This window comes from Centroberyx gerrardi, chromosome 4, assembly GCF_048128805.1.
Source record: "Centroberyx gerrardi isolate f3 chromosome 4, fCenGer3.hap1.cur.20231027, whole genome shotgun sequence".
Taxonomy (NCBI): domain Eukaryota; kingdom Metazoa; phylum Chordata; class Actinopteri; order Beryciformes; family Berycidae; genus Centroberyx; species Centroberyx gerrardi.
Window position 1 is genome coordinate 7,475,087 of NC_136000.1, and position 22,091 is coordinate 7,497,177.

The following is a 22,091-nucleotide window of genomic DNA, read 5'->3' on the forward strand; positions in this document are numbered from 1 at the left end:
TCATTCTGTGATCATTTTTCAAATGGTGGATATCATTTTGGAATGAAACTCCTCAATTTATCTCTATTGTTTCCATCTTTCCATTGATTTTTACACGATCGATTAAAAAGCGGAATAATTTCGTAGCCTATTCCCGTGGGAGCGACGATATGATATGATATGATATGATATGATATGAAATGATATGAATAGTGTCTGAGTTTATAGTAACCTCGTACTTTATGGTATATATTTTTTTTACATAGCCTATATATATATATATATATATATATATATTTCTTACATGTAGTGCGATTCTTATGGTTTTGCTGTGATATTTGATTCAAGTTATTTTTTAGGATTTACTAGTTCAATAGTTCTCGTGTCGTGACGTCATCGGTGCTCTGACAGCCGACGTCGCAGCCATGGAGGAAGTAAGAGGTGAGTGAGATTCTCTCCTTCATCCCGTTTCAAATCATTCATTCTGCGGATACGTTTCAAAACCTATCAGTCCAGTAACAGTTTATTAACATGATACCGGATCGATTTATGAGACCGAATGGCTCGTTATCAGCGAGCATCTACATCATTAGAGCTGACGATTGTTTGTTTCACGAGGGAGCGGCAGGCTTATACTCTTTGAAATGACATGTAATGGTCATCGCCGCGTGTAAATGTAAAGTAATTATGTGTATATATGAAGCCTGTCGGTTTGATTCAAACCGAACAGGCTCAGTCGCTGATGTTTTGCTTTCAATGAACGTCGCAGAGTCAGCTGGCCGGGGGAGTAACGTTAGGGATCGTCGCAAAAGTGCGTTGTTTTTATGACAGTGTGTAGAGATTGGAGGAGGCCGCGCGATGCAGTATTGTATATTCACTTCTTTTGGTTTGTAAAAATCATCAAATTCAACTTTTAGCGTTTTGTTTTCCGTCCTCAGTGTTTCCGCTGACCTGTGCCGTGCAGAACTACGCCTGGGGGAAGGTGGGGCTGGACAGCGAGGTGGCCAGACTGGTGGTTGGTGGAGACCCGCTGGCTGTCATAGAGGATGGCAAACCCTATGCAGAGGTAAGACAGCTGTCAGTACTGAGGAGAGGGACTGTGACTGGAGGGTTGCTGGTTCAAATCACTGGACTGGCTCTGGAGCAAGGCACTTAAACCCCAGTTGCTCCAGTGGAGCTGCTGGGAGACTGTGGTTGTACTCTCTCAGCAAATCTTTCCTGAATAAATAAAAGGTTTTAAAAAGTGTTTTTGACTATAAATTCCAGGTTGTAATCGGATTACTTCATTGTAATATCAAACAAGTGAAACATGTCTTCCATGAATGATGCAGACACCGCTTGGACCAATCAGTAAAAAGATGCATCATCCCCCTCATATTTTCTCAAAATTGGACCAGTGGATTAGCAGTTATATTACGGCCTTTCAAAGTTTGACATTTTAACCTTCAGTTATGAGTGTAATGTTTTAAAATGGAAAAGCACAGTGCCAAAATCAGTCATCCCTCCAAATTTCTTCAAAATTGCACCATTGGTGTCTGAGATATCATGTTTGAGTTTAAAAATTGAGTTTAAAAACTTTGACCAATAATTATACTGCTACAATGTCATTTTTTAAACAGTGGAACACAGTGCGAAGATGCATTGTCCCTCAAAGTTTCATCAAAATGGTACCAGTGTGTCTGATATAACACGCTTGAATTTAAAATCTTGACACTTAATTATGGGCCTTTAATTATAGCATCCTCATTAAGCCAATTAGTCATTTTTTGGGCACTGGAACACAGTACAAAGATGCATCATCCCTCTAAGTCTCCTCAAAATCCGCCTAGCGGTGTCTGAGATATCACCTGAAATCCAGTATGATTTTCAAAGGTTGACACGCAGTGTCTGTCCTCAGGATGTTGGCAGACAGCCTCTGTCCCTCCATGCCTGTCATAAGTCCTTCTTTATTTAGCTACAGTGGCTCTGGAGGGTTTGTCATGAAGGTCGTTAGATCAGTTTGTGGCACTGGTGACATTTTCACAGTAAAGTCACATTAAAGTCACATGCTATGGTTAGTCATATTTGCTTTCACGCCTATATACAGAAGGTGGTACGGATGCTTGAGGCTATAATGTGACATAATGGTGAGCAAGTCTGTCTGTCAAATGTTCGGCTAACTGAGAAAGATTGTCATGTGAGTGAATGGAAATATGACGATCAGTCAGACCCTCTCTTCCTTTTTGATAACCGATGTGGTCCAGTCATTTTAAATTCTTATCAGTTTAATTTTTATTACCAGAAATGTTAGGTGGGATTAATCAGCTGTGATCCTATCCTGTTTTATTTAGTCTCTAGATTCAATCTATTTTCATATAATGAGAAATTGACATAAAATTAGTTATAAAAAGTTCAAAAAGGTCGGTATGTGCGAGTGTAATTGAAACCTGAGGTTGAAACCTGCTTATTATACTGGAAGTCCTCATCTAAACAGCAAAGTCATTATACAACATGAATGACAGGATTTACTGCAGGCATATACAGTTCAAAAACAGCAGTGTGAAATTACAGTGGAACAGGATGGAAAGTGCACATGTAATCAGTTTCATTATAAAAAAAATCAGTGAAAATATGAGTCTGTCTGTTATTGGAATAGTACCTGGGTGACCAACACAGTACACCGGTTAGAGAGACTGTCCCGTACCCTAAAGGTCACAGGTTTGAGCCCTGCAGCAGCCAATGTGTGTGTGTGTGAAGTGTCCTTGAGAGACAGTATCCTACATTTACATTGAAGGCATTACCTCTTACCCAGATTGATTTACACTGAGTGAGAAGGTCGGGTTTCTCCCTTCTCTCTGAGTATAAATCACATTGGATAAGAGTGTTAGATAAATGCTGTAAATGTAAATGTGGGATGCTTGGCCTCTCTCAGAGGCCTGGGAACAACTGGGACTGCACAGAATAAAGAATAAAGGAATTGCTCGCTCAACTCCAAACTCTTCTTGATGCCTTCAGGGTGCAGACTCTTGTGCATACAGATTCAAAAAAGGAGGCCGCACTATCAAATGAATTACAAATGTTTATTATAACGCACAGCAGCAGACAAAGAAACAAACGTGTTTCATCACTAAAGCCTTCATCAGCGTTTCCCTGGGACTGGGACTCCTCCTGCTACCTCCACAACCTTTTTAAGTTTTATTTACTCAGGGAATAGTTGTACTTTTGCTTTTTTGGCGCCGTCCTGCTTCACACTCTGTATACAGTTACATACATTCACACACATTCATACAGTCCATTGGAGCAGGTGGGATTTAGGTGCCTTGCTCTCTCGCAGCTCACTGATACTCATTGAGGAAGGCGAAGGAGAGCGTTACTCATTCACTTTTCCCACTCACATTTTCCCAGTGAGAGCGGGAATTAGATGCAGCAACTTTCCAGTCACAAGCCCACTTCTATAACCTTTAGGCCACTCCCGCCTCCACCCACTGTGACCTATGTTTGGGGTTCGAAAGCTTTTTATCAGATTTGAATCCAGCATCGAATCTGCTTATCGAATCTGAATCCTTTCCAATTCCTTATCGAACCTTTTTGCATACTTTGTTGGGGAAAAAAGGACAGAAAATCTCCAAAACATGGCACTTGTTAACTTTTATGCAATGCTGTGTTAATAAGTGCTTATTCATCATACTTGTGCGCCCTCACCCTTTAGTCAACAGGACCGTGCCACAAATATTGCATGCACACTGGGATGTGGAGACAGAACCCAACCCTACCATGACCAGGAGGAGTGATATAAAAATGGATGATGGATGAATGGAAGTAATTCCTCCACCTGAAAGTCATGCTGAAGTCATCTCTGCTCTCTCTCTGCCAGCTGTGGATGGGTGCCCACCCTAAAGGCGACGCCCAGATCAAAGACAACAGGATCGCCCAGACCACCCTGGGCCAGTGGATCGCCCACTTCCCCGGCTGCCTGGGCTCCAAGGTCAAAGACACCTTCCAGGGTCAGCTGCCCTTCCTGTTCAAGGTGCTGTCCGTCAACACGGCGCTGTCCATACAGGCCCACCCCAACAGGGTGAGTACACACACACACACACACACACACACACGCAGTGTTCAAATTCTGCATAGTACCTGCTGATCAGTAAGTTGACTCAGCATTCTGAATTAGGAAATTGTTTAGTAGGCAATTGTTTTCTGCAACATGGGTATACTGAAAATGCCAGCATGTTATACTGTTTTCCAAGTTGAAGTAGATGCCGGTTAAAGTAGAAATCAGAAAGGTGTAGAGCAAAAACTACCCATAATGCTGTGCAATTTGATTCATGATAAATAGAGCTGAAACATCGGGCTCCAAAAGTAAATTTCCCATTCATTTTTCCCATAGAGAATTTGATTATTACCTATTACATTTTTAAATTTACCATGAGCTGTCAGGTTGGGAAACAACTATATATGTTCCTGTAGAATACATCAGTCAATCTGATTTCAAATTCATTATTAAGAAATTGTGTTTTATTCCAGAGTATATATTGTGATATACTTCACTCCAATCCATATGGTTTGAAATGATGAATTCAGTATCAATTGTTTTAGGATTACCATATAGTATGTTGGTATGTTTAACCTACTGTATTCCAAAGTATACAGTACACTTGGTTATGGGTAGTTTTAGCATTAGGTTTGTGTATGAATTGAACAGAATTTGGTCAGAGCAGCAGCGCTACATGCTCTCTGCCTGCCCTCCTTAGTAACCCTCTTCCTCTTCCATCACTGTGGTGCGGTCAGGAGTTGGCTGCTCGTCTCCACGCTCAGTTTCCGGAGCATTACCCCGACAACAACCACAAGCCGGAGATGGCCATCGCTCTCACCCGCTTCCAGGGCCTGTGTGGCTTCAGGCCGGTGGAGGAGATCCTGGGATTCCTTAAATGTGAGTCCCGTAATCCCACTGGGTCATTAGATGGTTTTGGGTTGTCGGGCAGTGATTTAAATGTATGTAATGATGTGTAATGATATTAGGGCTGCAGCTATCGATTATTTTAGTAATCGAGTATTCTACCGATTATTCCATCGATTAATCGAGTAATCGGATAAGAAATACTTTTGCTTTATTAAAGAGCAATAGTAAATATACAAAAGAGAAAAGCTGTCCGTACGAAGCTGTCCATACGACACTGTGATTTACTGAAAACGAGGTGAAATAATAATTATTATTGATATGTATTACTAGGCCTAAATATCATACAAGTTCATAAGACTGGCTAATGTACATTTATTTACTATGGTGAAGGGTTGCCCTACACCTGCTGACCCTACTCACTGCAATCAAACTAAACTGAATATACCTGCTGTATTGGATTGGTGCATTTTAGGCTCCAATTGCTACTTACACCACCTGATATTTTGCTTTCTGGGGTATTTTATGCATCACTGTGAGGGGAGTAGGTGTGTGTGTGTGTGGGTGTGTGTGTGTGTGTGTGTGTGTGTGTGTGTGTGTGTGTGTGTATGTATGTGTGTGACTATCATAATAATAACATGAATGAAGCTCAGGCTTTCACAAATTGACTGCAGCATTTTATTTTCTGTGGTTATTTTCTTGAGCAAAATTTAGCTAACTTAGGGACATCATAACTAGCCACCATATTGATTTACGTTCTTAACTAGCCATTACATATAGCCATAATTAACGTGCATTCTTTACTAGCCTTCATCTCATCCCGTTTTAATATTAAGTGCTGACTCCGCCCACCCGGGCCAGTTTGGGCGTACGCCGGTAGCAATTACAAGTGGACCCTATCCTACAGTCCCTGCTCTCAGCGGAGGGAAGGAGCTACGCTGTGTGGGAAGCGCTGTGACCGTCAGACCTCTCTGGATTAGACAAGCAAGTAGAGAAAACCGGCATCAGCCGAACCAATTTATTGCCAAATGCTTTGGGATTCAACACATTAACATTGCTTCCCATGGTCAGAAAAAGTCGGCAGATTTGTCGCTAGTCGCTTTTGAGAAATAAAGTCGCCAGGGGGGTCTGAAAAGTCGCTAAGTCTAGCGACAAAGTCGCCAAGTTGGCAACACTGGATCCGAAACTTTGGACACTTTCTGTCGTTTTCTCTGGCCTGTCTCTTCTCTTCGCCCCTCGCTATTTTCTCTCTCTTTCTCCAGCGCGTTGTGCAACAGTAATAATCATCCGTGCGAAACACTGAGTGTGTATATAGTTATATGGATTAAACGAAGCTTCGATGCAAAGAATTTGCATCGATGATTTTTAGTAATCGAGTTACTCGAGTTTCTCGAGGAATCGTTTCAGCCCTAAATGATATATATAATTTTTGAAATGTTGAACAGTGAACATCAGGCAGTAAGATGGATTTTCCAAGATGGACACATTGTGCTTTGAATCAAACCCTTTAAATGTATATGCTATGTTTGATGAGGTAAAGTGTTTTGAATGCTAAAAGTTATGGTGCGTTCATGTGCTGGTGGGAAGGCCCGACATCCGGGACTTCCAAGTCGGCTGCTAAACAGCGTTGCATTCATGTGCTGTTTTGTTTGAAAATCAAATCTGGAAGACAAACAGTAATCACAGATGTCCTGCAGCTAAACAAGCTAATTAGACAAACTTCATTCAGACAAATGTTAGGTTAGTCTGGCTAACTTCAAACTTGCAATAAAGGTGCATGGATATGTGTTTTCTTACTGTTGGCTCACAAACCTTTATTTTTTTGCCTTGTTGAGGAGGTTAAAGGTCACCATTGCATCACACCTCGGAAACTCGGGTAGCAAAGTTTCCGACTTAATTATCCGACTTTGAAGGGAGTTCATGTGAAATTAGTTTTTCCGATATATCCGATAGCACATGAATGCACAGTTACGCAAAGGAGCAATTCATTACGTATTGTGTGTGTGTATGTGTGTGTGTGTGTGTGTGTGTGTGTGTGTCTCTCTCAGCTGTCCCAGAGTTCCGTGCTCTGGTGGGGAACGAGGCGGCGGAGGAGCTGCGGTGCAGCGTGGGAGATGCGGTCCGTACGAGCCAGGCGCTGAAGAAGTGCTTCACCAGGATGATGAACTGTGAGAAGAAGGTGTTCGTAGACCAACTCAACATGCTGGTGAAGAGAGTCACCGAAGAGGGTGAGGAGGCCGGGGAACTCCTAGGCTCTTACACAGTAGGAGAGTACAGGGGAAGCACCCAGTGAAAATGCCAAAATGCCAATGCCAAGATTACTTCACATCTAAAGAAGACATCCCATCCATATGTACCTCTACCACACTTTCCTTACCCAGAGAAAGTAGTTAAGGTTCTAGCTGGTAGGGGAGAAGGGGATTAGAAGAGACTGACATGCAGATTGGTCAGAAACTGGATTTGAAACCACAACATCTTTATCTTTATTTCATTGCTCCACTGAACAGCACAGATGTTGAATCTTTTGAGAATTTCTAATAAGGAATTTGGAATTTGATCACATATCACATATTGACGTTCAACCATAAATAGATTGCTTGTGTGGCAATAACCTTTTATGTTGACATAGTCAAGGATCTAGTGTCTAATCTAGTGTGTTTTCTTAGAAACTGAGCATATCATAGCATTTTTGAAGCATAGTAACTAACTTAAGTCCTTGGTTGACAAAATGAAAAATCTTTTACACTGGGGACTCCATATTTTAGAAATATTGAATGATGAACCCCACATAAGGATTTTTTCCAAAAGTAGTAGTAGTAGTTTAGTCAGCATCATCACAGATTTACAAGACAGCTGTCAGTTGAAACACTGAATTACTGTGCTGTAACATTAAAAAGACAGTAAAACCAACAAAATAAACATCCTCATCAAAACATGATATTCATTAGATTAAAAGACTATCATAAAAGCACAGGGCAGCCATCTTGTGGTGGCACTCTCTATTCAAGTTGACATTTGTAGCGTTTTTAAAATGAACTCTGTTTTGAACCTGCTGTACCGACATATTCACTTGTGATCTGTGGATGTTTATCTCCCATGCAGCCGCGGCAGGGAAGGACACGTCGAGCAGCAACGGCGACCTGTTGCTCCGCCTCCACTCCCAGTACCCCGGCGACATCGGCTGCTTCTCCATCTACTTCCTCAACCACATGGTCCTGGAGCCCGGCCAGGCCATGTTCCTGGGAGCCAGCGAGCCCCACGCCTACCTCTGTGGAGGTCAGCGGGCGCTTTGCGTTTACACTGCTGAGATTTAGCTGACGCTCTTATCCAGAGTGACTTACAATGACTACAATAGTAGAATAAGCTTAAATTCCTAGACTGTCAACATTACAAACAACCAGTAGCCAGTAGTCCAAGGGTCAGAGCCACAGCGCCCACACAGTGAGATGTGACAAATAGTCCAGTGTATGATAGAGTAGTGGTAGGTAAAGAAATAAGAGCCAAGCAGAAAAGGAAATTTTTTTGTTTTGAGTTGAATTCTTTTCTCTTTTGGAAAAACAAACTGTTTTATGAGATTCATTAGTCATGGCTAGATATTTTTAAAAAATCAGCTTAGCTTCTGTTTTGTAAGCAAACATGCTGAGATGAGTAATAACATCAGTGATGTTACATGATGTTTTACTTTCATGCCAGTGTTATATCATAGAAGATGTCACATTTTTCAAATAGCAGTTATTTCATTTGAGAGCACATTTCTTCAATTGTGTTCTGGCTGCTATGTAGAGATGGGAGTTTAGGGAGTTTAGTGTTGCTGCACTGCAGCTGTCCTGCCAGAACCTTCTCTTGTGTTTATCCTCTGCCCTTTCTTCCTTTCAGCCTTCCTAATGTCTAATCCACCCTATTGGTGATGTGCCTTGCATCCTTTGCATTTTGTTTGGTGGTGTATTTTTCTTATTCCTGTGGATAACTGGCCAAACATAGACAATGTGAAGTGCGATTTTCAGCTACAATGGAGTTGGATAGCAGAAATGTCTACAGCGATCTAAAACAGCGGTACAACAACGGTAAACGTCAGATTTTGGTGTCAGTCCCTCAGAATCAAAGAGCGAGGGCTTCTTTCTAGAGCCGCCATTTTGCACCAAGAGACGTTCAACAATCATACAGGGAGAAATCCATCGAAAACTAAACATGTTGTGTTTTGCTCTCTCAGCCTTCTCTGGAGGTTGTCAAAAGGCATTCTGGGAAATGTAGGAAATCACTAACTGAAGTAGAAGTAGATGAGGCAGCTTGAGGGAAAGTGGGTACATCAAAAATAACTACTGGAATTCACTGAACATCACATTGAGCATCTGAGGGTGGATTTTTCCTTCAAAGAGATAATAATGAGAGTTGACCACTTCTCTCCTTTTCCCTCTCCATCCATCCATCTCTCATCCACCTAGACTGTATCGAGTGCATGGCGTGCTCGGACAACACGGTGAGGGCCGGCCTGACACCCAAGTACATCGATGTGAACACGCTGTGTGAGATGCTGAGCTACAGCCCCGCCCCCGCCGGCTCCAAGATCTTCCCGTCCGTCCAGGACGCCTCTGACCCCTGCGTGTCCCTGTACGACCCCCCCGTGCCAGACTTCACTGTCATGAGGATACAGGTAATAAACCTCAGCTCACTCAGTGACAGCAGCAGTTTGACACTTTACGAGTGTCATTCCAAAAAAAGAAAAACGTGACATCTACCACTACAAAATGATTGCTGGTATAAAAGTATAAAACTGACTTTGGATTATTGTTGAAGTTATTAGTAACCTGAACACTGTTGCTTACAAAATAGTAACAGTTTAGATTAGATAATTAGAGTCGGTGTTTTTTTTATATATGTAGCAATGACCAGAGGTGGTAGAAGTACACAAATTCCCTACTCAAGTAAAAGTGCAAATACTCTTTTAAAAATATACTCTGGTAGAAGTTGAAGTACCATTTCAAATCCTTTACTCAAGTCAAAGTATAAAAGTACGTGGACTTAAATTTACTTTAAGTATAAAAGTAAAAGTCGTTCTCTAAAAAGGTCATTTCTAATGTTCTAAACTGGTTTTCTGTTGAGCGTTCCTCTGAATCCCAGATGAGAAAGAGCCTCTCTGTCCCTTTCCCTAATTTTTGGTGTCGCTTTGCTAAACAAGCAGCCAATCACATTTGGCTCTTGATCAGCTGCTTCCGGGATGGAAGATGTCTGATGCTGAAAATATTTTTTTTTTAGAAAATCAGTTGATTATTTCCCGAGAGTAACGAGTCTGTTTTGAAAATGTAGTGAGTAGAAAGTACAGATTTTTCTTTTGAAATGTAGTGAGTAAAAGTAAAAAGTCTTCAGTGAAAGAAAAACTTGAGTAAAGTACAAATACTTGAAAATCTTACTTAAGTACAGTAATGAAGTATTTTTACTTTGTTACATCCCACCTCTGGCAATGACCATCATAGTGTTTTGTAATGAAACCCTTCATTTATTAATTTGATCAATTTACATTTAGGAAATGTCTGGAGGTATGAACAAAAGGATCTGAGAAAGGATAGGGAAAACTGTACACTTGAATTAATGATGTGCCTGTTTAAAGTTTGTTGTGTGAAAGTACAGCTGCACAATCGTGACTGAGATACAAAATAATTCACAGTTTAAAATATAAAGTCTCTGTACCAAGTGTGACAAGACAAATTCCTCTGCATCTGTACTTGGAAAAGAAAGTGGATCTCATTCTTATTCTGACTCGGAAATAAACATTTACTATTACAGAATGATAAATATATCACAGCGTCCGGCTACACTTTCAAGTCTTAAAGTCGAGATGAAATGAAAAATGCCTTTTTAACCCTTTTAGATCACATCCCCGGTCATACTGTGCACTTATTTAACAATATATGCCAAAAAAAATACAAAAAATCAATTTCTTTGTATTCTTATATCAAAATTCAATCATGTTTTCTTCCTGTAAAACAAAATATGCTGTGTGCTTACGTAAGCATGCCCGTAACTAATTTCAACCAATAATATCATGACATCCACCCATCAATCAATCTTCAACTTTTAGCGCACAGAGCTAAGATTCATTAGTTAGCTAGCTAGCAACAGCACGGTACTTCGGTGTGTCTTCGGGTGTTATGACACGCCCACTTTTCAACGTTCAAATCAAATTCCTCCCAACGTTATGTCCCGCCTGTCTTTCCTGTTTCACTCGGAAATACGTCACGATACGGAAGTTAGATACTCTCGAAATGCCGTTTCATCTCGACTTTAAACAAAATAAGGGAAATACCAGCACCACCAAGTTCTGAGATTTGAGCTCATGAAACGACATTAAGGTTAGAGGAGAGAACATCATTGAAAAGCCAGTTTGAATCAGGGAATTTAAGCATGTACACAGATTCACAGACAGACAGATATAATATATCCTATTTATTTATTCCTAATGCCCCAAAAGTTGCATGAATAAACTCGAATAAACTCTCACCTTCTTGTCTCTCCTGCCTCCATCCCAGGTGCCGCCCTCGGTCAAGCAGTACACCGTGGCTCCGGTCGACTGTGCCGGCATCCTCCTGGTCATCGAAGGCGACGCCGCGGCGACCTCAGCCGCCGCCCTCTCCGACATCACCCTGAGGCGGGGCACCGTCCTCTTCGTCTCGGCCAACGAGAGCGTCTCCCTGCACATCACCTCCCAGTCGGGAATGACCATGTTTCGAGCCTGCTGCCTGCTGTAGTTGTGAGTGTGTGGCTGTGTGTGAAAGCTCATGCTACTCTACCTATAATTAAAGAGGGTTTTTTTTTTTTTTTGTTGAGTACACCGGCTTGAATGAATGAGGTGTACGCTGCATTATGGGTTGAGGCTGATTGCTGTGCACTTTTTAGTAGGTAGTATGCAAAAGGAGCTTTCAGACACAGCATGCGAACGCCCGTCTGTGCCCGCTGCCCCGCCTATTCAACCCACCCCACCCTATGGACCGCTGTGCCACCCCTCCATGCCAGTCGCAGCGGACTGCAGCTGGATTTGTAATTGGTTTTAACCCTGTTTTTAACCCGTAGTGGTGTAGGTGCAACTTATACCTCCACATTCTTCTTTTCCAGTCTACGATGAAGGTAACACACACTCACACAAACACACACAATCTATATTTAAGCTATTTTTTTAACAGTAATGAAGCAGAAGTGGGGAGGGGGGAGGGGGGGTATGTGTTTACACTGGTGCAGTACACCGCAACTCACTGCGCTGTACATCTAACGGCCGAAATACATGGGACACGGACGCGGCGCGACACGTCTGCCGCAGAATGCCCGCAGCAGAGCGCGTCCAGTATAATCAACTGAAGCTGCTACACGGACCACGGAAGCCGCGCACACCCGCGCGGCTCATCTCTAGTTTTGCGCGTCTGGTCTATTTTTTCCCCTCTACGCGCGGCTATGCGGCCCTCAAACAGGTAAAAACTCCATAGAACTGTGTAAAAAACGAGTACAATCTGTTTAAAAATGATTAAAATAAATACCTCATTGTACCAGAGGCAATGTGACGCAGCAGAGCAACCTTGTGGGTGCTTTTACATTGCACATTAAAATAAATCAATCAAATCAATGTGTATCCATGATCCTGTAGTTAAAACGATCTAGTTAATTAATTCAGTACCAGTTAATATAGCCTACACTTCCAAACCCTGCATAACCAACTGCATTATCACTTGGCAAAACTCAACTTGATATCTCCTCAGAAAACCACTGCTGGCACGCAACCACACGCTACAAAGACGGAGTCTGTGTAGCAGGTAAAAAACCCCGCTCCGCCCCGCCTACGTGACGCGTCGCGTCCGTGTCCCATGTATTTCGGCCATAACACCTACTGCTGTTGAGGACTGAGCATGTCTATTACTTTTCCCCGATGAGCCAGTAGTTGTCTTCCTCCAGGATCACTGGTGGAACCACCTGTTGAATCATTTACTTTATTTGTATATTAGCGGTTGAGAATATATGGTGTAATACTGAGATGCCTGTGCATGTTTGAGTTATAGCAGTAATACCAGAAAGGGCCTTCTTGACTGTGATAATGAGCCACAAACAGAGTACCAATCACAATAAAGTCTACCCTCCAGGGTATTATTGCTTTTATACAACGGTTACCAATGCATGTGTACGGTCTGGAAGCTTCTCCTCAAAGTAGTGGACATACATTAAGGATTGAAAAAAAATAAATAGGAGCAAGCAAGAAGGATCGCTAACTAGCTCCGTCCCGTGAAGCTCGGCTGGCTAGTCACGCTCTATAGGAATTATCAATTGGAATGCATATTGACCAGTCTGACTGCTGGACTGAAACTACCTGTTCGTTAAGATTGAAAATGCACTACTGCTGCTTGTCGCATACTCATATAGTTCAATACACACACACACACACACACACAGGTGTTGTACAGTGTACAACAAAATGCTGCATTCAGTTTAGGGTTTTACAGTGTTGTAGGAACAAATCATACACAGTTATTCCTGTATTTCTGAGTATTTGCAGCCAAATGTTTCAGCCTTTGTATGTTATGTTGTTTGCAGGCTATTGACCATCAACACTTGACATTAAATGCTCTGTATAAAATAAATTATCCCAGAAATAGCATTGTATTATAGCGTTTTATATCGCTAATTCTCAGTGATATCATGTGGTGAGTGGTTTGCCTTCACAAAATGCTAAACCTATGGTGACCACTTTGACCAAGTAATTATTACATTTGGTTACAAGATGTTCGTACAATATTGTTACTAGATTATTTCAGTATGGTGCAAACTACTGTGTAAAATGACAGTACATACCAGGGTCGATCTGAACTCATTCAATTCAGGAAGTGGATTTTCTCCATTTTTTTTCCTAAAATGGTTTATATAGCTTATCTTGAATCAAATATTTGAAAATGAATGCGCTATCAATCTGTCAACCGACCAATGAATAACTGTTTCACTTTACATTTTGAACTGGATGAATGACTGATGAATGACCCAACCTTGGTACAAGCTGTGCCTGCTACATAACCATAAGAGCAGGTTGTTGTGGAGTTTTCTGGTGTTGGTGATTTAGCTTGAATCTCTAACCTTGTCCCTAATTTTGATGCACTAAATGTTGTTGCTAAAAAGTTGAACAATGGGAGAAACTTTACAGATAGAAGGATTTGAAGTTCATTATTAATCTGTAGCTTAAGTTTTTCCTTCATTATCTCTAAAATATAGAGCCTCCAGTTTCCTTTAAAAAGTCATACTTTTTTTTAATTTTGTGATGTCATTTTGTAGAGGTCGTCATTTCAAATGGTATCTCATTTTGAAATGAAACTCTTCATTTAACCATTTCATTTAACACGTTACTGATCTCGTTTTAAGTCACTTTAGTAGTTTAAAGAGGTCCCTTTTCCTCCAGAGGGACTGTTTGCACTAAAGTGTTGTTGATATTTTTATTTTCAGAGTTTGAAATACTTTTGTCTGTTAATTTGTGTGTTTCAAATGCACACAAATCTGAAGGCTGCAACGGTTTTACCTCACTGGTTTTACTTAAACTGTCGTGAGAACGTTTCCTGGAATATTAGTCTGCAACGAGGGCATGGATTAGCATTTTTGAATATGATGCTGTAGCATGGATCTGCAGAGAGCATCTGTATGTCAAACTGATTTAATAAAGCCCTGTTCTGTTACTATACTGCCTGCACTCTTTATTTTGTTCTGTGTCATTAGCCTTCATTGGATAAAACTTCCGATACAAGCAGCCAAAGACACACAGTAGAAATACAATAAATTTATTAGCAGATTTATTTAAAACTCTTGTCACATGTTGAGCTTGTCAAAAGATGAGGTGAATTCAGTATAAAATTGTATATAACATTTCTACAGTTGCCACACAACTTCAAAGCCCTGAGTGGTGAGACAGAGATGTGTCTGCACATCCAGGCTAGCTGCTGGGTCGAGAGTGGAGCACCAGAAAATTGTTAAAACTCGCCCACTAATAACTGTCTTTTCAACATTTATTACGCCAAAAAAAAGGCATTTCATCTAGGCTTTTTGTGACAAAGAACCATTTTGGTGAAAAACACTGCTATTTAAATAAATGGTGAAAAGGCAGCAAATGGCGTGTGCTTTTTAACAACCATCTGCCAATCAGAAAGAGCCAAGAAGATTCCTGCACACACATACTGAGAGGATTAAAGATATGAAACCTCAGCACCAACAGATCCTTAGGGACGGTCTTCAATCTAATCACCATTGTAAAATAATTGAGGGAATTATGCATTCTTCTATTGATTTCAGAATCCATATTACGCTTCTTCTGTAAGCTTCTGAAATCAATGTAAGGGTGTGACCAAAGCTTACAGATATGAATCTCCAGATTGGCTTAGAAAATCTAGGTAAATCTAGGTAGCATAAGTGAACTAAAGGCCCTTTCCGCTCCCTTAATGACTACCACTGAAGTGCCCATGAGCAAAGTAATGAAACTTAACCTAACTGCTACATTGCAACTGCTCAGTGACCTTAAGTACAAGACTGTAGTAGTGATGGGCTACTCCCAGATGTGCATGCGTTGTTTGTAACCCTCCCTCCCCTTGCAACAACTTCCTCAGGCTGCTGTTGTAACACTCCATGTTCTCTGTTTCACTTTACTGAAGAAACTTTACTGAGGATAAACATGTTGGAAGTGTGTTTCCCCCATTCTACCAACATCCATTGCCAGAATCTCTGAAAGCTTTAGCTCCTTTTGTGCTGGAAAAACAACAGCCCTCTTCCTCTTTTGTGCCGTGAAGTAATCTGTTTGTGCCGTTCCTCATTCCAGCAGATTTTTAGAAAATCCAAAGCGGTGGCTCACAATGTAAAATGCAAAATGTTACATGTACACCTTTAATGACACTAAATATTGGCAACAGTGTTTCATCTGGCATCAAGTTCTGCGGCACGCTCCTCTCCAGAGCTTTCTGTGACCCTCACTGCCTGTCTGAAGTGCTCCCACAGCGGCCGCTGTCCTGGCAGCTTACAGGCCGCCGTAGCTTTGGCAGCCGCGGACTTCATGACCGGCTTGTTTTCCATGGTGTCCAGAGTGAAGCTATGCCTACAGATCTGCTCTGAGGCGGGCTGAAGCACAGTATAGAGCGTCTGCAATGCTCGCACGTCCTCCAAAGCATCGTGGGCCTTGTAGGTCAGACCCAAAACCTCCCTGACCAGGTTCTCCTGTCGGAAACTCTGCAGGCCGTGGTCCTTCAGCATCTCGCGGGATAGCGGCAGAGTGTCTAAGCAGCCCGAGACCGACGCCTGAAACTCGGCTCTGAGGTCCAGTTCGTCGAGCGCTCGAGCCAAGAGCGGACAGTCGAAGCGGCGGATGTTGTGGCCGACGAGGAGGGGGCGTCCCAGCATGTGGAGGAAGGCTATGAAGGACACCAGGACCTCTCGGAGGGAGTTGGTGAGGACGAGCCGGCGATGCAGGTACAGTCTCTGTCTGCGGACCCTGAAGCCGGTCACCTTGGCTGCTCCATGCTGCATTCTGCACCGAGGGACGGTGTACAGGTTGAGCGAGTGGCCTCCGCTCACCGCAGCCAGCTGGACGATCTCACAAGTCTGACCTAATGGGACGACACAAGTGAAAAGATCATCATTCAGAATCTCTTAAATATAGAGCGTACCGTGTGTAAACATGTCTGTCATTTTGCCAACGGAAACGTAAAAACTCACTTCCCGGGAAAGACCTACCAGACACCAGGTGTTTAGAGCAGTAAATGTAATGTATGTAAAAGCTTTCATGAACTGGCTAGAGGTTGAATCACTATTGTGGTAGCCTAAGCCTATATAAATTGGCGATATAGTAGCCAAATGGAAATGTATTTACCTTCAAAAATTACCTGACTTTTTTTTTTATTGTGTGTGCCATCAATAATATTTAATAGTGGATGTCACTTTTTTCAAATGGTGGAAGTCAGATTTTGGAAGTAAACTCTTCAAATGTTAACAAAATGACAGCAATGATTCATTTAGTGGGACTCGCATCATTAAATTTAGTGATGCACCCATACTGCTTTTTCTGTGCTAAACTTTAAATATTGGCCAATAATTGGATTATCCCACACACAGCCAGCGGTCACCCCTTTTAAATTGACAACACTAAAATTGCTCTGTGTACAACTACTTAAGATATCCAAGATAGTATGTAACTCTGGCTGAGAGTGAAAACTTGAACTAGATACAAATGTATCTACACACGAGCCGAGAGCTTTCAGGGCACTTAGTTGTCCGGGGCTTCAGGTCCTCTGTTGGTTTGGTAATCCAGATATGGATCCAATCCATTATGTTTAAAGATCAATATAAGAGCATTAGTGTCTGGTCAGTGGATAAGTACATTTAATATATTATCTATTGTTCTCAACTAAGTATCTGCCGATACCAACTAGCAATCCACTCCATCCTGTCCCTGATGTCTTTTGTGTTTTAACAGAGATCCCATTTACCACCAGAGGACTCATTACGCCTTTCCATTCCTTCCTCCCATTCTGGCTTCCATCCACAACCACTCCAGACTAATGATCTTATTCACTTTAAGGCAGGCATTTCCAAACCGTTTCATGTCAAGGATTCCCAGGCTGGTATGGTACGGACCACAGACCCCATTTGATAGAGCGTTTTGTCCCAGGAAACCCATCTGAGTAGTATTTTGCTATCTGTCTCTACTCTTAAGTGGGGAAAGCGAAACCTCTGATCAGAATATCCATTCTTACACATTCTCTTATCGTGCCAACTCCTAGTGAATGAAGTAACGGTGAAATTGAACTAACCCTTATTTTGCTGGGGTTCCCCCGGTACCCTCTCAAGAAACCCATGGGGGGCTCCATGATCGCAGTTTGGGAACCACTGCTTTAATGTACAGGGATTTGTCATGGGGACGCTGGTGCAGGAACATACACAACTCTCATGATGGTGCACATAGCACAGGGATAACAAGAACTCATATTTTCTACGTCAAGCATCAAATGCAGAACAAAAATAAATGAACGTACCATTATCTGGGACAAACTGGAACAAGCAGGAGTAACATTTGGCTATAGGTTTTTTTCTGTGCAGAGTAAAACTAAATTGTCCTACCCTAGACAAATTCTGAACAGGGTGAACATACTGTACAGTGTCACATATAGCCGGTTAGCACTATCAAGGTAGCGCCCAAAACTCCAAATCTCAATTACGGGTGTGTTTGATGATTGATCAGTAAATGAATGTGCGGAGGTGTGTTTGAGTTGTGGATGGGTAGACAGATGCTTGTCATACATGGAATAAAGTTGGTGTGGGGATGAGAGGAAAGTGAAGGGGGGCCCGGAGTCTCCTCCTATGCACACTCCTGTCAATAATTCCTAGCTACGCCCCTGTATAGATCACTCTACATACGAATGTGCCAAAGCTTGCCACCTCATCCTTAACAGAAGACGTTCATTCATGAGTGTCTACATTTTATAATGCAATACTAAGATTGTTTTATAATATGACCCCTCTTCTTTGTGTTTGTGTGTGTGTAATATGACCTTTATTTTTCGTGTGTGTGTGTATGTATGTATATGTGTATCAATGTATCTGTACGAATGTATGTACTTATGTATGTGTATATTTGTGTGTATGTATATACATATGTATATATATATATATATACACGTATATATTCTAGTATTTTTTTATGTGTATTATTTTTAGCCTGTGTCTCATAACTCTAAATGAGTGGTCCTCAACCTCCTTTTTTATTGGGGTACTGTGTTTGTTGCTCTGTTTGACCTGTACGTTGAGGAGTGACACATAAATAAAATTATATCAATCAATCTATCTATCTATGTACATGTATGCGTTCAGCATTATATGACGATGTGCATTCCTGCAGTAGCTATGGCCTGCAATTGTTTCCGCGGCATTACAATGGGACAAAGTACCACGAGACAGTAGCACTCTTGCAACATTACTACATGGCTTGATGTGTCATACATCCTGTTATAGCATGGGACAAATTATCTTACCGAGTCCAGTTGTCTCCAAGTCAAAGAAAACCAACGACTGGTGAGGGTTTGCAACTCCGGACGCTGTTTGCATCACGCCCAGGATCAGGACTAAAAACCTGTTTCTACTGGGTTTTGTTAGAGTGAACTAAACTGTCTGGCCGAGTCGCTGGCAGTTCGTATAATTTCTGTCCTGCCGATGATATTAAAGGGCAATGCCTATATAATGTAACGCCACATAGAGCCGATAAACGAGTCTGTTTTCCGCCTGTGTTCCTCCAGCCGCCTGTGTTCCGCGCCAGAAGATATAAAAATAAGACGTCCGGTCCGATTTTTTCAGAATAAAAGCGCAATTTCTACCAATCCACAACACTCAAATTTTGACTAAAATAAAATTATTTTTGCACAAAAAAATTATAATTAAGCAACAAAATGCTACTATACAATCTGTAGCCTACAATGTTTTTCCATGATATGAATTGTTGTAATCATTTAGTTGAAAGTTCCCCTCTACATTTAAACAGAGCTTTGGCATTTTTGTACTATATATAGGCTACACATATGAAACACTACACAGGTCACCTTTCATTGTAACTACACAAGTTATATATATGCCAAAACACTCCTGCAGACCTGTAACATTTAGACCCAAGCTGTTTAAGAAAAATCATGGCAGTCAATTGACTTTTGCCCTTATTTGTTCAAAGTTGTCTTTAAATGGGGATTTACTCTCGACTACATCAGCTGAGGCAAAAATGTCAATGTCATGCATAGCAAATTGTTGTACATCACTTCATCATCCAGTTCTCCGTTTGATAGCATCTGTGTTTTGGACGATTCTTTTATGGTAATTCAGCCAATTGGTGCATTGGCTGCTCATCAGTCCATGATGGATATTCATAATTGAAACAAAAGGCATATAGAAAAGACAGAAAGAAAAGTTTTTCAGAAGGTGACCATGGAGAGATGAGATCACTCACAGCTATTGTCTGGACTATAGCTTTGAGTCCTGACGCCAACAGATCAGATCACAGCTGAAGTCTGCGTCCACAGCAAATCTAATAACTAATGTAGCCTGAAAACGCCATACTTCATCTTTGGAATAAAAACAACACAACCAAATCAGTGTCTGTGTATTTATTTCTAAAACACAATATACTGTATACAGGGGAAACGGAGGCGTAATCATTACTTCATTATATTAAATATTACAGGCACATCACCCAAAGCGCTTGAGTAGCAAACCGGCAAAAATAACTGCAATTAAATGATTAACAGTAACGAACTATAAGGTATTTCATAAACATGGCAGGATTGTTCAATCAGCGTGAATTTAGTGCATGGAATTCCTGGAATGCGCTTTTACGCACACCCTCATCTCATATTTCATATAGCCTCTCGTACAGTTATGCTGATTGGTGTTTATGTCCATGTTTATTGCATGCACACCCGGTTTGGACATAAACAACAAGCAGTGCTGTGCATGAACGCGCTAAAAGAGCGCGTTCATTGAACGTGCTCATGTTTTTGGTGAACGGTGAACTGAACGTACCCGTTTGCAACTAATGAACGTGAACGTGAGCGTCGTTAACTCCCGCGAGAGTTAACGACGCACTGTGCTTTACGGCACCCGACATGGCTAGTGCAACTGGCAATTCAGACGCAGCTACTGGTACTGCTGAAGCCAGTTCATATGAATATTTGAAGGAGTTTTATGAACAAATCAGTACAGATTTCAACGGAAAAAATGTCACATTTTTATGCAAATTGTGCCCGCCGGTAAGTGGTAAAACATATACTCACATTGGTTTTTCTTGGCTTTTAAAAGTAATCTCTGTCTGTGATTCTATAGTAGTATACAGTAATTCATTTAGTTTGGGAAGTGGGCAGTGGCAGTGGTTGGGGGCTGGGGATGGATGGGTAGGAGGAGGTTCTACTGAAAAAGAATAGCTTGGAGCAGCTCATTTAAAAAAAAACGGAAGAAATTAATTTTTTGGGACTGTGAACTTTGTTAAAAAATCAAAATTGTGAACTATAAACGTGAACTAACGTTAGTTCATTTTAATCTGTGTGAACTGAACTTTGAGCTAGCTCTTGTGAAGTGTGAACTTGCACAACACTGACAACAAGCATCATCATGTGCCAGAAAAACCCTCAGTACCAAACATAATTATCTCGTTCCCACGCGTTACTAAGTCGTGGCCACGCATTATTTTATTAACATGAGATGTCACCAGAGGGGCTCCGTAGAAGAGCTATAAGATAAAATGCTATTTTTACTGTGAAACTGCGCTGCCTGACTGGGCCGCGTCTCCCAGTCAGTGGTCTTCAAAGCGCTCTGACACCATAATGGGCTCAATATGACGTGCCGTTGTGTGTAGGCTATTTAACGGCCAGCACTGACGGGAATGGCTCTATGTTACTTTGGATATCAAGAAGACAAGACGAGTGACCATAAGGAGCCAGAGACACAAGAGTCTACTATTCAGCAATTGTCTATGATTGCGCTGGAGGAGCCAGCGGAGGTGGTGAGTAGCCTATTTCGTCCGTTTTTCTATTACTTTTCATGAACTAGGCCTACATTAGGTACAGTATATGTACAGTATATATATATTATTGATTTTTGCAAAGGAAAAGCACAAGGTCCACATGGATCTGTAGATAAATAAGCAGTCAACAGCAGTCAGTAAAGTTTAGCAGCCTACTGTTAATTAGTACTGAGTCCCAACATTGTTTTAGTTCTGAACAAGGCCAGAGCATTATGTAAAATAAAGCCTTTTGTTTCTTGCATCTCCGACATAAGACATCTTTGGGTGCATTTTGTGTAGTCTTGCTGGTGTAAAGTAGCCTAAACTCTGTGTAAAATTTTAAATTGTAGTGTTTTATGTCTCAAATTAGAACAGAAAGAGTAAGCTGTATCCCAGAGTGTTTCTTGGTATCAGATTAATTACAGAGGGCTTGAGTTCATCAAAACCGTGTTGCTTAGTTTGGATCAAATGCCTTACTTGTAAGTGGAATCATAGTAAGGGATATTATACTTTGTCTGCAATTTATTAAATGAAAGTAACAGACCTTTATTAAAAATGTATTGGACTTCTATAATACCTTTGGGCAAAGACGTGTACCTCCAAATAGAAGCAAAAGGTGATAGTGGGGAAGCCCCTTTCACAAATTGGTGTGATACTTCCCATATTTCCAGGGAGTTAAGAATAATAGGATTTTTTGTAATAATT

General features: G+C 41.4%; 2 protein-coding genes across 2 annotated transcripts; one reads left to right on the forward strand and one right to left on the reverse strand.

Annotated features, from left to right (window-relative positions):
- The first annotated feature begins 395 nt into the window (after positions 1–395).
- Positions 396–12,111, forward strand: mpi (mannose phosphate isomerase). Its single transcript, XM_071922327.2, has 8 exons — positions 396–420; positions 918–1,045; positions 3,833–4,033; positions 4,747–4,888; positions 6,904–7,083; positions 7,958–8,131; positions 9,298–9,506; positions 11,380–12,111. Exons 1-8 carry the CDS (start codon positions 405–407, stop codon positions 11,596–11,598), a joined length of 1,269 nt encoding a protein of 422 aa, XP_071778428.1. The 5' UTR covers positions 396–404; the 3' UTR covers positions 11,599–12,111.
- A 3,661-nt stretch (positions 12,112–15,772) lies between these two features.
- plex9.2 (PML-like exon 9.2) lies at positions 15,773–18,952 on the reverse strand. Its single transcript, XM_071922328.2, has 2 exons — positions 18,880–18,952; positions 15,773–16,458 (listed from the first exon to the last, which is right to left on the reverse strand). Exons 1-2 carry the CDS (start codon positions 18,950–18,952, stop codon positions 15,773–15,775), a joined length of 759 nt encoding a protein of 252 aa, XP_071778429.2.
- Positions 18,953–22,091: the final 3,139 nt, after the last annotated feature.

Bases quoted from the DNA above. Each gene is read 5' to 3' on its own strand.
- mpi (XM_071922327.2), top strand. The intron at 4,889-6,903 runs GTGAGTCCCGTA...TGTCTCTCTCAG, and splicing joins GATCCTGGGATTCCTTAAAT to CTGTCCCAGAGTTCCGTGCT. The intron at 7,084-7,957 runs GTGAGGAGGCCG...TCTCCCATGCAG, and splicing joins GAAGAGAGTCACCGAAGAGG to CCGCGGCAGGGAAGGACACG.
- plex9.2 (XM_071922328.2), bottom strand. From the start codon at position 18,952: ATGCAAACAGCGTCCGGAGTTGCAAACCCTCACCAGTCGTTGGTTTTC. The intron at 16,459-18,879 runs GTAAGATAATTT...TCGTCCCATTAG, and splicing joins CTTGGAGACAACTGGACTCG to GTCAGACTTGTGAGATCGTC.